This window comes from Carassius carassius, chromosome 18 (assembly GCF_963082965.1).
Source record: "Carassius carassius chromosome 18, fCarCar2.1, whole genome shotgun sequence".
Classification (NCBI taxonomy): Eukaryota; Metazoa; Chordata; class Actinopteri; order Cypriniformes; family Cyprinidae; genus Carassius; species Carassius carassius.
In genome coordinates, this window is record NC_081772.1 from 11,089,063 (window position 1) to 11,105,264 (window position 16,202).

The window sequence follows — 16,202 nt, forward strand, 5'->3', positions numbered from 1 at the left end:
ATATAGGCATCTGTTGGCATTAACATCCATTAGCAATGGTAATTCAGATTACTTAGGATCACCCCCAACAACTTTATACTTTATACTTGTTTATAAATGATGTTTTTATTAACAAGATTCAGGAGGAGCGCGTCAGATACTTAGCCTAATCAACACAGGTGGACCATAATCAAGTAATCAATCCCATAGTATAAATATCCTCTATCCATTGACGGTTTATCAGCATCCCTCCTCCACCCCATCTCCTCACTTTGAGTTCACTTTATAAATACAGTCGTGGCCAAAAGTTTTGAGAATTACATAAATATTAGTTTTCAAAAGTTTGCTGCTAAACTGCTTTTAGATCTTTGTTTCAGTTGTTTCTGTGATGTCCTGAAATAGAATTACAAGCACTTCATACGTTTCAAAGGCTTTTATCGACAATTACATGACATTTATGCAAAGAGTCAGTATTTGCAGTGTTGGCCCTTCTTTTTCAGGACCTTTGCAATTCGACTGGGCATGCTCTCAATCAACTTCTGGGCCAAATCCCGACTGATAGCAACCCATTCTTTCATAATCACTTCTTGGAGTTTGTCAGAATTAGTGGGTTTTTGTTTGTCCACCCGCCTCTTGAGGATTGACCACAAGTTCTCAATGGGATTAAGATCTGGGGAGTTTCCAGGCCATGGACCCAAAATTTCAACATTCTGGTCGCCGAGCCACTTAGTTATCACTTTTGCCTTATGGCACGGTGCTCCATCGTGCTGGAAAATGCATTGTTCTTCACCAAACTGTTGTTGGATTGTTGGAAGAAGTTGCTGTTGGAGGGTGTTTTGGTACCATTCTTTATTCATGGCTGTGTTTTTGGGCAGAATTGTGAGTGAGCCCACTCCCTTGGATGAGAAGCAACCCCACACATGAATGGTGTCAGGATGCTTTACTGTTGGCATGACACAGGACTGATGGTAGCGCTCACCTTTTCTTCTCCGGACAAGCCTTTTTCCAGATGCCCCAAACAATCGGAAAGGGGCTTCATCTGAGAATATGACTTTGCCCCAGTCCTCAGCAGTCCATTCACTATACATTCTGCTGAAGATCAATCTGTCCCTGATGTTTTTTTTGGAGAGAAGTGGCTTCTTTGCTGCCCTTCTTGACACCAGGCCATCTTCCAAAAGTCTTCGCCTCACTGTGCGTGCAGATGCACTCACACCTGCCTGCTGCCATTCCTGAGCAAGCTCTGCACTGGTGGCACTCCGATCCCGCAGCTGAATCCTCTTTAGGAGACTATCCTGGCGCTTGCTGGACTTTCTTGGACGCCCTGAAGCCTTCTTTACAAGAATTGAACCTCTTTCCTTGAAGTTCTTGATGATCCTATAAATTGTTGATTTAGGTGCAATCTTAGTAGCCACAATATCCTTGCCTGTGAAGCCATTTTTATGCAACGCAATGATGGCTGCATGCGTTTCTTTGCAGGTCACCATGGTTAACAATGGAAGAACAATGATTTCAAGCATCACCCTCCTTTTAACATGTCAAGTCTGCCATTCTAACCCAATCAGCCTGACATAATGATCTCCAGCCTTGTGCTCGTCAACATTCTCACCTGAGTTAACAAGACGATTACTGAAATGATCTCAGCTGGAACTTTAATGACAGCAATGAAATGCAGTGGAAAGGTTTTTTTGGGATTAAGTTAATTTTCATGGCAAAGAAGGAATATGCAATTCATCTGATCACTCTTCATAACATCCTGGAGTATATGCAAATTGCTATTATAAAACTTAAGCAGCAACTTTTCCAATTTCTAATATTTATGTAATTCTCAAAACTTTTTGCCATGACTGTAGACGGGGAAGGGGGGGGGTACGCTAGGTTCGGGCCATTCCCGAGCTCGGAGCCCTTCCCCGGACAGCACGCCAAATACGCATACCATACCTCAGCTAATTATATGTAAGCGTGAACTAGTGAAATGAATATTTAAGTGTATACATTTCTTAACTTTGTGTGTGTGTGTGTGTGTGTGTGTTCTAGGTAGCAGTGATCCCGAGCGCAGCGCCCTCTCTGGCTCTCAGGAGAAACTCCTCTGTGAGGGGCGTGGCCTCTTGGCCGACTCCCCACGGGACTCTGGTTGCTACGAAAGCAATGAAAACCTAGAGAATGGTAACCAGGCGCTTGTCTAGCATCTCCATACCAACCGCATCACCATGTCCAGCCTAGTGTAGCAATGCCATGACACCATCCTCTCACTTCTGGGCCACGCCTCTCTCTGCCATGACTCGGTGTCCTAACAGCCAATGAGATCCTGTCATCACATCTGGATTTAACCTAGGCCTGTCTGTCTGTCACATCTGCTGTGCACTGTTTTCTATCTGCTTCTCTGCTTCAAGAGGCACTCTGTCATCATTCCTTTATCTCTCTTATCCAGCCTACCCAGACTCCTGCTTCTGCTTTCTTCCATTCAGCTAGAAATCACAAATCCAAAAGCTGCAGCAACTCTTGCTATTGCCAACTGATCAAAATTCATCCGCTGCCTTGGAAAAATCCAAAGAGAAACAAGACAGAAACTCAACAAATACAAGGCTTGTGCTCACAGCAGGACTTAAACGTGATGATTTTGAGAATGTTTGATAATACAAGACCCATTTAAAGTCTCTCCCTTTGACATTTCAAGATATATCACTCCATATTTGTGTGATGTGTTGTTGTCATATTGCACAAATTCTTATGTGCCTAAAAAGAAAAGACTTTATAAATACAAAATGTTTGAGTTGATGAGTCACGTACATTTAAAAGGTGATATTTTGCATAGATTGTGTAAAAGTAGGAGCTAATCTACTATTTTAAAGGATTTTATCCAAGAGAAAGTATCGTCTCATTTTGTATTTGCAAAGAAATTTAATGTTCAAGGTTTTCACTCTTCTGTTGTCTTCTTAACCTCCTACTGGCATCTCATAACACTGACTGATCCCTCCTCCTGTTGTGTATGACAGTGTATGAGTCTGTGTAAGTGTGTGTGTGTGTGGAGTATGATTGTTTAGGATGAATCAGAAATTTGTGTGAAGTGAAAAATAAATCCATCCTGTGATCTTTAGCATTCTGGTCTGCTTGCTTTTTTCATCTGTTTTTTGAGTCATTGATTTTGTTAAAGAATATCTGATGTCCCAAGAAAAATACTTTAAGTGCATCCATGGATGCTCCTTTCTTTCATTTCCAGATTCTTCATTCCTCAACCATGTCATTATCATTTATTATGTTTTTGTACATTTATTTTCATGGTCCCTGCATATAAATGCTCATCTTTTTGCTTCTTAATTTTATCAACTTTTGATGTGAACAATTGGCAGAAAATGGTGCTTACAAAATAAATATTTTCTGAATTTGTGGTTTCTCGTCTTAACACTCACACTTAACACTTTAACCCAAAACTAACTCTTAATCCCTAAAGTTTAATACAACTAATGAACATATATGTAATGAACTACTGCCCACTTTTTTTGCAATTTATTTCCTGACAGTTTTCATCACTTTATTTCAGACTGTAGTTGTTTTGTTTCACATATAATTTTGCAGCTCTTTCACTTACACGACGATGCATAAACCACACCAATAATAGTGTGTATTATATGTTTGGCTCATGCATCAATAAGAAAGTGGGAGAGCTGCACTTTCATGTGTGTAACCAAATTGCCACAATAGTAGCTCTTCCAGATCATCTACTTTATGACATCAAGAGTTATTCTGAGTAACCAAAAAACAAACAAACCATGAAGTACCATCTGAAGCCTTTGAGGAAAGAATTATATGTGATTTATGAATTTATGTGAAAGCACGACTCTCTGTTTCAGGTAAGAGCCGCAAGGCGTCGCGCCACAGCCGTGGTTCATCTGGATTTGATTGTGGGGGTGTAAGGTCTCCAGATTATCCCACTCTTCCCATGACTCACTCCACAGAAGTTCTTCAGCAGCAGGCCAAGAAGGAACGCAAGTTCCCGAAGACTTTTCTGCCCCGGCCCATAAAGGCCTTCAGTCTGCATAGCCTGGGTCTCAAGAAGGCCTCCAAAGCAGGTCAGACCTCCCGCATACTGGTCAGCCGAAGCTGTGAGGAGTTAGACTGCCCCCAGGAGACCCCTGAGTCTTGGAAGCGTTCACATTCTCTGGGGGATATACACTGGGAGCAGACCTTCGATCCAAAGAAGAGTGAGAGTAAGGATAAAGGCAGGCCAGAGAGTAGCAAAAAGAAAGTAAAAGCCGATCCTGTAGAATCAAAATTGGACCAGATCAGCAATAAGGCTAGAAGAGAGATGAGCTCAATGCAGAGACCTACGGTTCCCACACAGCTTCCTCTCAACACAGTCAGTCCATTGCCTGCTACTCAGACCTCACACGGCCAACCAGTTTCTGCCCCAACTAGCCCTGCTCCACGGACTCACCCTAAAAAGCCACCCGTCCCACCTCCTGTGCCTGCTAAAAAGTCCAAAGAACGTCTGCCGAATGGTCTGCGCCACCCTCCACTAGTGCTGTCGGGTTCAGTGCCAAATACACCAACTCTACCCCCAAAGCCCATATTCACCCCAACCACTCCCTCCGAGATTTCCCAATCAACGCCATTATCACCAAGTGAATCTCCAGAAGCCCTGAGTCCACCCTGGCTGTCTGACCTACCTGAATCAGCATGTCCTCAGATCCACGGAGCTAAAGTTGCCCTCAGCAGGAAGATCTCCCATGCCAAAATGACCGACCTGGAGACTCTGCTGGAGGACCGGATGTACTTGGAAGGCATTGACCTAACCGAAGAGCCATACTCTGATAAAGTAAGTCATGATTTCACTTCAGATTAATCTAGTAGTAATGTTGTGGCCTACCACCATTTTCAGTTAGTAGTAGAGTCCATAGCATTCACAAAAATGAATTCCTTTAACCCCTTAAACAGGCAAGAGTGGAAAATGATAAGCAAAAAATATTTTCATGTCATTTTTTACATCATCTGAGCTTAAGTAAAACATATCCAAAAGAATTTTTTAAATATTTGATATATTTTGGATTTTATGAGTTGTGACTCCCAGGTTACGTTGCCTGATTAGGGTATAAAAAAGGACCAAGTCATTAATCTGTTAACTGTTACTGGCCTACTTGCCACTGCATGCTTAAAACAATTATATCCTATACTTTACCTGAAGTAATGTTGACAAATAATATATCATTCAAAAGATTACACACTCAATATTCAGCCTGTGAAAACCATTTTGAAATCGGACCTTGCTTTACCATAAAAATGGTACTCTGTTACCCCCCATTTTTTAAATAGGCATTAAAGTGCACTATCCAAACTTAAATTGCTGTAATTTATGAACACTTTGGAATATAAACCTAAGGTTGGTCTCTTTTTAAAGAAGAAAATTTGCAGATTCTAGCAAAAGTGGAATTTCTTCAAGAAATTGAAGTATCAAAAAGTTATTGAAGTTTAAATGTACTGTAAATAATATGCACTATATTAATTTTATTATATTTTATTTATTATAAATATTTATAATAACAGGTTTTACTCTAAAGTTTGTATAAAATTAAAACTTGTGTCTAAATAAGTTATGTTACAAATTTGAAGTTGTATGAAAAAAATTTAGGTTCATGTGAGATTTTATTTAGGGCGTCATACCACACACATCCACTGGGAGTCATCAAAACTATTTTGAATTTTGCTTAATGATTTTTTCTCTAGATTTCTCTGTGAATTTCACTTCTATCTCAAATAACCACCAAATATGAAATCCTGAGACTCACACCTTTCCAATGATATGTTTGTTGCCAAGATTTATAAAAAGTTTTGGTTCTAGAAGACCGTAATGCATAATGTTTTATGACACTTGACCCTGCCCACTAAGGGGGAGGTTACCGCCATTAGATTTTAAAGTACCATTTCCATGGTAAAGCAATGACCAACATTCACAGGATCAATCTTGGGCTTCTAAGCTTTCAAATGATATATGATTTATGATGATTGCTACAAGATTTAGTAAAAGACAACAGAGAAAAAGACAACAACAAAAAAGAGTGCCAAGCGTCCCACAGGTGGGACAGTGACAGTTATGGGGTTAGTTATGGGGCAAGCTCCTCACCTAGTGGGTGGTGTCAGTTTTTTTATTACACAATTTATTTGAACTACTTTATAAAAAAAAAACTTTTCTAATCTTGACAAAACACATATCATCAGAAAGTTCTGAGTCTTACGGTCCCATCTGCCAACTGTTTTTTTTTTTTATATTGAGACTGAAATGTATAAATTTGATACAGGAGAATGCATAAAAACACCCAGTAGCTATTTTTGGTACAACGCCTAAAAATCTCATGGGAAGTTACATTTTGTGATATCAAATTAAAATTTAGAACACAAATTTGTTAGACATATGACTTTGATTTGATAGTCATTTTAGAGTAAAAATTATTTTGTAAAATATATATTTTATATAAAATATTTAGAGTACATTTGATTTACAGTAAATGTAATCATTTTTGAAGTTACTTTTTCTTTTTAAAAAAAAACAAGACCAAACTTATGTCTATATTCCAAAACATTCTTAAATTACAACCATTTAAATTTAGTGTAATGTCACATATATTCTCAATATATTCAATACTCTCTTTTTTATACCCTAAACAGGCAATGTGACTCAGGAGTCACATACATTTCAAAACGTGCTAAATAACAACATAAACAACATATGACTAAATTTTTTTCTTCAGCACCCTAAGACAATGTTCAGAATTAATGTTAGCAGTAATATAATTTTTTTTTCCAAAAGAAAAGTAAGTTTAATATATAATTAACTACCTCAAAATCTGAATGTTCTCCACCACTGGCAGCCATGTTGGATTTAGATCAGGCTGACTAATATACCACTGAAAACTTGAAGCAAATCATGTGACCAGCATACTTGAGACAGACCAGGCATTGATAAATGATAAAAGGATTTAATTAAAAAATTGTTTTTATGCCCCAAAAAAGACAATAAAAACTATGTGACTCGTGGGTCACGTTGCCTGATTTAGGGTTAAGATCTTTTTGGAATCATCAATTGTATCATTTGGCAGAGTTCCTCAAATCTGGCCCTAGAGAGCCACTGCCCTGCAGAGTTTAGATCAAAGTCTGATCAAGCAAACCTTCCTGTAATTTTCTAGTAATTCTGAAGACCTGATTAGCTTGCTCAGGCATTTTTAATTGTGATTAGAACTAAACTCTTCAGGGCAGTGAAGAACTTTGAGGAACCCTTCAGTATAGCCTAATGGTTAAAGTTAAAAGTTTTTATGAACTGCGTCATATGGGAAAAATGGTGTGGAAAATGGCAGCACTATAGCAGTTATAAAACGGTTAGCAGACTAAACAAAGTCACAATGATTAACAGTAGGGGGGCTTGACTCAACCATGCCACTGTCCCTGGAAAGTCATGGCTGGTGTATTTCCCTTTCTTTTACTGCTGGAAGTTCTTTTGAACATTCATTTTAATCAGTGCTCATCTAAAGACTACTTTCCACTCATCAATTTCCTAAGAAGATATTCCTTTAGTATCTATGCAGTAGGTCTCTGCTGGAGTCTGTACAATTAATCAACCTTCTTTTCTTTGGCTATTTTTAATTGCTAAATGCATGGCTTAGCATAGACATAACTATCACATATCCCTGGAAGCAAAAGCAGAGGGGAAAGTGGAAGGGTCTGAGGACTTGCTAGAGAGCATCTTGAATCTGGTATAACTTCTTGGGTTCTCGGTATGTAATGTCCACGCTCATCATCAAAACAAATCTGATTCAAAGGCAAAAAAAAAAAAAGGTGAATAAGAGGTGAAAAATGTCCCCTCCCTATAATGAAAACACTGGAACAGTTTGTGGTTTCAGACTGCCTGGAGTTTTAGTGCTTTTTATTGGCAGCCAGTCCTATTATGCCTGGACCCACAGCCTATCGGATGTACCCCAAATTGGGAATAAGAAATTGTTTGAATGTCTTTTGGTAGATTTTGTAAGTTAAAGCTGATGTGTGTGTAATTTAAATGAAATACTTTTTCCTCTCGCAGCTTGTTTGCAGTTCATTGTTTGATTTCCCTGAGGAGTGTAAACACTGTGGCTCTGTGGCACTATCCAAAAAATCATTGCTCTGCTTGTGTAAGCTTTGTACTTGGATTGTTGATTATTTCATAAAGATGGCCAAGTATTGCCCTTATTGAACTAAATACAATAAAAACCTGCTTGGTTTTCAATAGTATGAAGCCACATTGTGTATTTTAGAGATTGCCATTTAGCATGCAAACAAAGACATGCTAAAAATGGTTAAACTGGATCTTAGTTATGCCACACAGGGTGATGTTAGCATTAGTGTCCTGAATCTCACATTTAACAAACAATTAAATCTTGCTCTCCTTGTAATGCTGTAATTGGCACATAAAGTTTGCTTGTTTGTGAGTCAACCTCTGTTTCCAAGAATGCTTGGTCTCCATCAGCCGTAAAGTCAATTAAAAACCCACATGAAATAAACTTTATGATCTGATCATTTCTGTTGAGATAAGTGTTGGGCTGCTCACATTAGCTTGGCACTAATCACGGCTTAACTTGAAACAATACAGCATTAGCAAGGCAAAATCGCATATTTTTAATATTTTGATGACTGAATTTGTGGGTAAGGTTGCTAAAGATTCACTAGATGGAGTTTTCCTGGCTAATCTTTAATTTTCTCTCTGTGTTTCTCAGCACGGCCGCTGTGGTATTCCTCAGCTCTTAGTACAGAGGTACTCAGAGGACTTTCAGCAGCCAGTGAAGGATGTGGCGTCCAGTCTGGATCAGATCAGAGTTAAACAACTCCGCAAGGACCACCGCATGGCTGTGAGTGGCTTTAGCAAATTCAATTATTTCATTTAGCAAATGCATGTGAGTCAAATTAGAACATAATTCACTGCATTAGCACTGACATTTAGCACTAAGTGTTTTTTTTTTTCTCCACAGATTCCCTCGGGAGGCTTGACTGACATGTGTCGAAAGCCAGTGTCTCCTGTTCACATGAGATCTGTGTCTGATTGGCTCGTGTCAATTGGAATGCCCATGTATTCTGCCCCTCTATTGGCTGCAGGCTTTGACACCCTGGATCATGTGTCATCCTTAAACGAGGCAAAAGTGAGGGAAGCGGGCTTGAAGCAGGACTATCACATACGTATTCTTCTCATTGAAGCCCAGCTAGTCACAGCCAGCAGCTCAGGACAGTCATAATACTAACACGAGCTGTTATGAACTTGACTAAATGGATCAGACTTTGCTGGTGAAGGGACAGACCTGGAGAACAGCCGCCAAATTTTCTCCCACCTTTCTGTTTTATAATCTCAGCCTTTTGGCAATTTCAGAAATGACTGATCTGGCTTCCAAGGACAGTTATTGTAGGCTTTTCAACAAAAGGTTCCATAGAAACATCTAGTTTTGGCCTGAAACATCTGTCTGTCGAAAGCAAGCACACTTTTTTCTGAGAATTTTTGCTTTTGTATGAATTTGTAGACTTTTCTGAATCCCTTTTTCAGGAAGTTTGAGATTTATTTGGAAAAAAAATTTTTTTTAGTGCTTACTGAAGCACTTGAGTATCAAGAGAATGTCACCTGGCCAAAGCAATGTCATTTCATGCAGGTTCGTTAATATAATATTACTTTATCACTCAAAGCATCCCGTATGTATATGAAAAGATGTGTTCTTTTGGGTGAGTCATTCCAAAAAGCATGACTTTGCCATATGGGGATATTCAGAGCAATGCACATTTTGATTTCAGGTCAGTAGTTGGTCACGGTTTAAGAAAATGTGTACTGTGTTTGTACAAACTGTTTAATTTTGTTTGTTTGTGTTCAAGGTGACATTTAAGCATCAATCCTTATAATCCACTCAATATAATATTCGATATTCACAGCACATTTAATCTTCCCGGACTTCTAAACACACAATATTAAACGTGCATCCCTTACTCGGCTGTTGCGGTATATCAAATTTTATTGCAGCTCTATCAGTTTATGTTGCCTGTTATCTTGAAAATATACTCCTGCTTATTGTGTACCTCTTATCGCACTCATCTCTGATGCAAATGATGCATCACGCAGATGTAATATGCTTGTTGGAGTGAAATGTGTACAGGTGTTTTTGTTTGTTTTGTTTTATTTGTCTTTTGTCCGAGATTGCCTTGCACTTTGACTGGGGTGTTGAAGACATTTTGAATTGTAAAAAAAAGGCCTCAAGCTCTTGAAAGCACACAGTCTTAGCCTTAAAATACAAGTAAATCAAATCGAAACTTGACTCTTTCTCTGACTAACTTACTGGAGTGTTCTGACACTAGTCAAATATACAGACTGGTATTTTACCCATAAGATAAAAGTGTTGGGAAGAAAGACCATAAAGCATTATTTATTTTGTCATTCAGAACACAATGCAAATGGCATGTGTTTGTGTGTTTCAGGGAGAATAAAGTGTTATGGACATAACTTTTTATTGTACACATCTGGTGATTCTCTCACCAAAGACAGCATCTGGCAGACTAGCTGACGTCTGTTAGTTACGTCACTTAGGCTTTAACATGACGTCTTCGCTGCTCAGATTTAAAGCATTCCAACACTCCAAACTAAGCACAATGAAGTGTGTTCCTCCCACAATCACTCTCAGGTTGGTTTTGATTGAGTACATTTAGTTGCTTCTACAAATCCTTTGGTTTTCTGGTTATAAAAAGACACCACTCGTGTTTCCCCAAGAACTTGCAGTTTTAGGAAACTGTCTTTTTGAAAGCGTGCTTCAGAATTGTATTTCTCCCTCATGTCATTTACTCTTATATCTTACCCAGCACAATTTATAGACCGTAATGCTCAAGGTTTTGATGAATGTTTTAAGCAGTAGAGAATCAATAAGATTCTTGTGTATCAGAATGGATGCTTTCACTTGAGTGCTTTGATAACAATAAGGCTTTTTATGTGATTAAAATTGAAACTATATTTCATGAAATGATACTGTAAAAATGCACTTTATTAAAGAATGAAAGTTGTTTTTTAATTCCATTGTGGAGAAAATGAGATCACAAATTGACACGTTTAGTTATTTTTTTCAAATACTTTTTTTTTTCAGATGTTCAAGGTTGAGGTATCAAATCTCATAAATCTCAAATCTCTGTAAAAAAAAAAAAAAACATTTAAAATTTAGAATCACTTGCTAATTAATTACAGAACTAACCATGACCAGTTAATTATTTCAACTTAAATGCTATAAAGCTGGGTCTTAATTACATATATGAAATGATTAACTGAGGTTGCACATTCTGTATATGTAATTGATATTTAAATAACTTATTTTTGCTTTTACATCAAATGTAATTATTAGCTGTACTATACATCATCAAGCAATACTCTTTCACCTATAGTTAGTGACATGCTCCAGTGACCATTGTAAAATATATGTATAAAAATGATTTTATCTGGTTTAAGTTCGCTTATGATTGTCTATAAAGGTTGCTTGTGTATTTACAAACAAAATTGTCTTAAAATATTTGTCCCTTTGAGGTTTAATAATAATAATAAAAAGAATATCTTACACTGACTGCTTTCCTGTACTCTGTACTCTGTATTTTCAGCATCATTTCAGTCTTCAGTGTCATATGATCCTTCAGAAATCATTCTAATATTCTGATTTGGTGCTCAAGAAACATTATTATCAGCATTCAAAAACAGCATTCATAAGATGATACATTTCTTTCTTATGTGGTACTTTTATACAAAATGCTGACAGTTATGTCAATGACACAAACCCATTGATCTTTATATATACACTATATCCAAAACTGGGAGACGACAACAAACACAGCTTAAAGCTAAATAGTTATTTTTCCCTTGTTCATCTCTGATTTGGCAAACACCAGACATGATTATATTCCCAGTGGGTTAAATAAAGACATTATTTCATTTGATTTTTAATGTCTCAGTGAAATAAAAGATATTGTGTTGCACTATAAATTAATCCATTGTGAGGCAGACTGCTTTCATCATTCTAACACTTACTCACATGGCTGAAAGAGTCAAATTTAGTTCTGTTAGTTCAAATAGTCAAAAAACTGCTCAATCATGACCTTGACTCTTGGCTGAATATTTAATTAAAATTGTCCTTATTGCCCTTTGCTTCAACAGTATTTCTTGGAAATCTGGATCCAAAAGCACAGCTGTTTTTACACTGTAGATAGATAGATAGATAGAAAGGAAATACACTGAGATAAATATTGCACAATTATTTGTTGATCTTTCCTATGAAATATGTATTTTTTTATTAAAATATATGCATTAGTTAGAATAATTAGTGGTTTTGCAGCTGAATGTGTGTGTTAGTATTAGTTTTTCTAGAGTTGCACTAATTCTGTCGCGCGCTTTCACGCGTCTTCCGCCTGGTGGTGCTAAGCGACGGCAGCGCGTGAGTGGGAGTCCATCCTCCGATTGAACTTTTTCCTCCACATACAGTAATCTGACACCGACATTAACCCCTAAAAGCAAAGGATGGATTCCCACCTTCATTCGTAAAAATAGCTCAGCCAGAGCCGACGAGAAAACACGGCCAAGCGGGGGGGGGCAAACATCTGAACTCGTGTGCTCGCGCTCCTTCATCTGTGAAGTGACCTTAGTTTTTGTTTAAATGTTGACTAAACAGTTTTTATCTAAAGAGGCGGATGGGTGACTACCATTCTCGGCGCTTCCATGTGAGGAGACGATGAAGAATTACAGCAGCAGTCCCCGTCTAAACAATCACAGCACGGGTCGGAGCAGCAGGAAGGGACTCTGGTTATCGGCTCTTGGGCTTCGCTTCTCGCTGCGCGATTATGGTTTCTGCATGGCCACACTGCTGCTCTTCTGTCTCGGCTCACTGTTTTACCAGCTGAACGGAGGACCCTCTAACGTTCTGCTGGAGATCAGGCAGTATCTCGGTAAGATTAGCTCTCTTCCTCTGGCTTTCCCCAGTTTTGGAGACTTGTACCGTCTGCTTTCTCGTCACGGCATCAAATTGTCCAACATTTCCGTTGTGTGTAGCAGATGTTGGATTTCCCGAGGTTTCTGTGTGTTTTCTTGTTTAGGCGTGTTTGGACAGGTTTTCTTTTTTGCGTCCTGAACTTTACGCAAACGAAAACGTGTGTTTAGTCAGTTTTGTGACGCTTTTGGGGGATATTTACACCCGTAGAGTTCATTTAAACAGACAGTTTATCCAAAAATAAGCTATCTGATAGGCTTCCCCCACCCTCACAAAACTATTACAAACCTGTGTGCGCACAATGGGATGTTAGGTAGACTCTTCCTAACAAATTAAAGTGAATCAGGACTGGGCGACTGTCATTTGAAGAAAGTCATGCAGATTTGGAACACCATAACCTTGACATGATAGTACATGATGGCAGAATTTTCATTTTTTGATGAACAATCCCTTTAACTTCTATTTTCTTGTTCAGTCTTTATGAACATACGTCTGTTGCCTTTAAACACAAGCAGTATTTGCCTGCTGAGATCATGTACCCTCTGTCAAAGTAAACCAACCAATATTCATGCTGAGCTATGTTAATGCAACAGCATCAACTTATGTGTATTATTTTTATGTACATTATGTGTGTTTGAGGTTCGTTTTTTAAGATCTTGTTCAGACAAATATTTTTTTTAATATAAGCTTAAGATTTTATTTAGGTTTTGACAGTATAGCCTATTTGTAGTCCATATCAGAACTAGACTAGAACTTCTTATGTAATTGTTTTGTTTAATTATTGCTGAAATGTTTATTATAGGCAGTTTAATACCATGTTCATTTGGGACAAATGAAAAATAAATCATTGGTGTAAAAAGTGTGACTATTACTGCTCTTAAATGTATTGTTGAGCTGCCAAAGGAAATGTGCAGGAGGGCTGTGAGATCAGGAGAGAGACACAGAGCTGACAGGTGTGTTGTCATAAAAAGCAGTCTGTGTCATTATGTTGGTATCAAATTGAAAATAACATTACCATGAGCAGTGCATGATTTTATTCTGCCAGAGTGTGTTTGTGAAAGGGACTTCTCTGTCATTACATCTTAAGGATGTAATGTGCACATGGATCAGCCGTCCACTTATCGACAATTCATCTATAATCTTTCAGGTTATCTTAAACTATTAAACGGTTAGTTCATTGAAAAATTTGAATTTGTCCATCTTCTACTCACCCTCGAAGCATCCTAGGTGTATGTGACTTTGTTCTTTTAGAATAATCAAATCAGAGTTATATAAAAAATTGACCTTGCTCTTCCAAGCCTTTCAATGTAAGTATGTGGGTGTTTGTTGTCAACAGTTCAGAAGACGTGAAATAAAGTGCTCGCATCTGTCTCTCACACGGCTCCGGGGGTGAATAAAAGCATGTAGCCTGTAGCGAATCCATGCATTTTTTTAAGATAAATATCCAGATTTCAAATGTAATAAACTTTTTTTTCTCATTGAAAATGAGACTGTTGGGAACTGGAAGATGTGCAGAGACATTTTATTACAGATGTGTGCACTTTATTTCACATCTTCTGAACTGTTGACAACAAACACCGCTTACCCCATTGAAAGGCTTAGAAGAGCAAGGACAGTTTTTAATATAACTCAGATTGGATTATTTTGAAAGAAGAAAGTCACATACACCTAGGATGCTTCGAGGGTGAGTAGAAGATGGACAAATTGTAATTTTTGAGTGAACTAACCATTTAAGGCTACTGTATCATATTTGATACACAAATTTCTAAGGCCTTTTATTTTTTTAAATGATCAAAACTTTGATGAAAAAAATACTGTTGTGACTTGCAAGAATAAAATGAAAGAGCTTTGTTTTAAATGTTACTGAGACGAATGATTGAGATTAAGAGTAGGGGTGCTCCGATCCAAAGCCGAGCCGTTGTTAACTGAGAAGATGCGCAAATAAACGCTGAAAATGAACGTGGATTTGCGCAGCTTCTCAGTTAACAACGGCTCTGTGTAGTAACAGCTGCTCTATGTGAAATCACGCACCTGATGGAATTTACCACTGATTAGAGAACCGGCTTTACTGACGAGATGCACATAACGATCGGCCGATCGTGATCGGAGCAGCCCTAATTAAGAGTGTGACAGCGGATATTAATTTGCATTTAATGTACCATAAGTAGTTTGATACTGTTATAAAAAATGTCATAGGTTTCCGTTACAATTTAATCTTAAGTTTGATTATTGTTACTTCATTTGGGATGCTGTGTAAAACCTGTTTTTTTTGTTCTCAAGTATGATCTCAGTAATCTTACTATATCATTCTATAGATTGGTCATAAAAAAGCCTGATGTATCAAGTATGATACAAACCATAAAGCAAATATGCAGTTTAGATATGCAGTTTCAATAAACTGTTCCATTAAAAAAAGTTATTCACTCTTGACTAGTATTTCGTACTGTATGTCAGGCTTTACAGAGTTAAGATTCCATTGATAGAAAGATGTAAACCAGTCAGTTATTGTCTGAACAGTGAACCTAAAATACATCTTATGGGCAGTTCAACCAAAACTGAATATTGTCATCATTTACTCCCCCTCATATTTTTCCTGCCTAACATCATCTTTTTTGTGTGCGACGGATGAAAATCATACAAGGTGTAACAGCAAGAGAGTCAGTAAATAATGGCTATGTTTTAATTTTTAAAGGTGAACTATTCCTTTAAGAATATACAGCGATGCATTCTTGAGGTACACTCCAGCTTTTTCCAAGTGGCTGTTTAGTGGGTTCTCAACCACTTTCATCTGTCATCTGCTCAAGCCTCACCCTTTACCATCAACACCTTCACACATCATCAGAAGCACCCACGGTTGCCAGTCAGCTCTTACAAAACACAGTACATAGAGCCAGTCATGTCCACAGCATAAGCTTTGTAGTGTTATAGCCACATGTGCATGTAGAGAGACCTGAATTTCTTATTTCAGCATTTTTTAAGGTTTAATCTGTAAAACATCTACATTCCTGAATCAAGTTAAATGGGGGTCAACAGCTGACTTCCTCATCTGCCAGTGCAGAAGCTGGCATTGCACATATATACATAGATAATTACAGTAGCGTATTCTGGATGTATTGTGGGAAATGTATTGTGAACAAATGAGATATGGCCAGCCAGGGATGTGCTGCACTCATAAAGCTATGCAAAAGGAAAGGAGGGTATGCAGGAGGGTACACAGGGTAATAT

The 16,202-nt window shown here is 38.0% G+C and overlaps 2 protein-coding genes across 10 annotated transcripts in view; both read left to right on the top strand.

Moving 5' to 3' along the window:
- The window catches only part of LOC132092358 (SAM and SH3 domain-containing protein 1-like), a 253,886-nt gene extending 244,502 nt beyond the window's left edge, over positions 1-9,384 (top strand). For all 9 annotated transcript variants that reach the window (XM_059498548.1, XM_059498549.1, XM_059498553.1 and 6 more), the window contains 4 exons: positions 2,014-2,142; positions 3,828-4,792; positions 8,712-8,843; positions 8,964-9,384. In XM_059498548.1, the coding sequence (XP_059354531.1) occupies positions 2,014-2,142; positions 3,828-4,792; positions 8,712-8,843; positions 8,964-9,224 (1,487 nt within the window). In that variant the 3' untranslated portion in view covers positions 9,225-9,384. The remainder of the gene's footprint in view (positions 1-2,013; positions 2,143-3,827; positions 4,793-8,711; positions 8,844-8,963) is intronic.
- Positions 9,385-12,149: 2,765 nt separating this feature from the next.
- LOC132092360 (uronyl 2-sulfotransferase-like) overlaps positions 12,150-16,202 on the top strand; it is a 56,360-nt gene continuing 52,307 nt past the window's right edge. Inside the window, exon 1 of the mRNA XM_059498557.1 lies at positions 12,150-12,936. Coding sequence (XP_059354540.1) covers positions 12,723-12,936 — 214 coding nt within the window. The 5' untranslated portion in view covers positions 12,150-12,722. The remainder of the gene's footprint in view (positions 12,937-16,202) is intronic.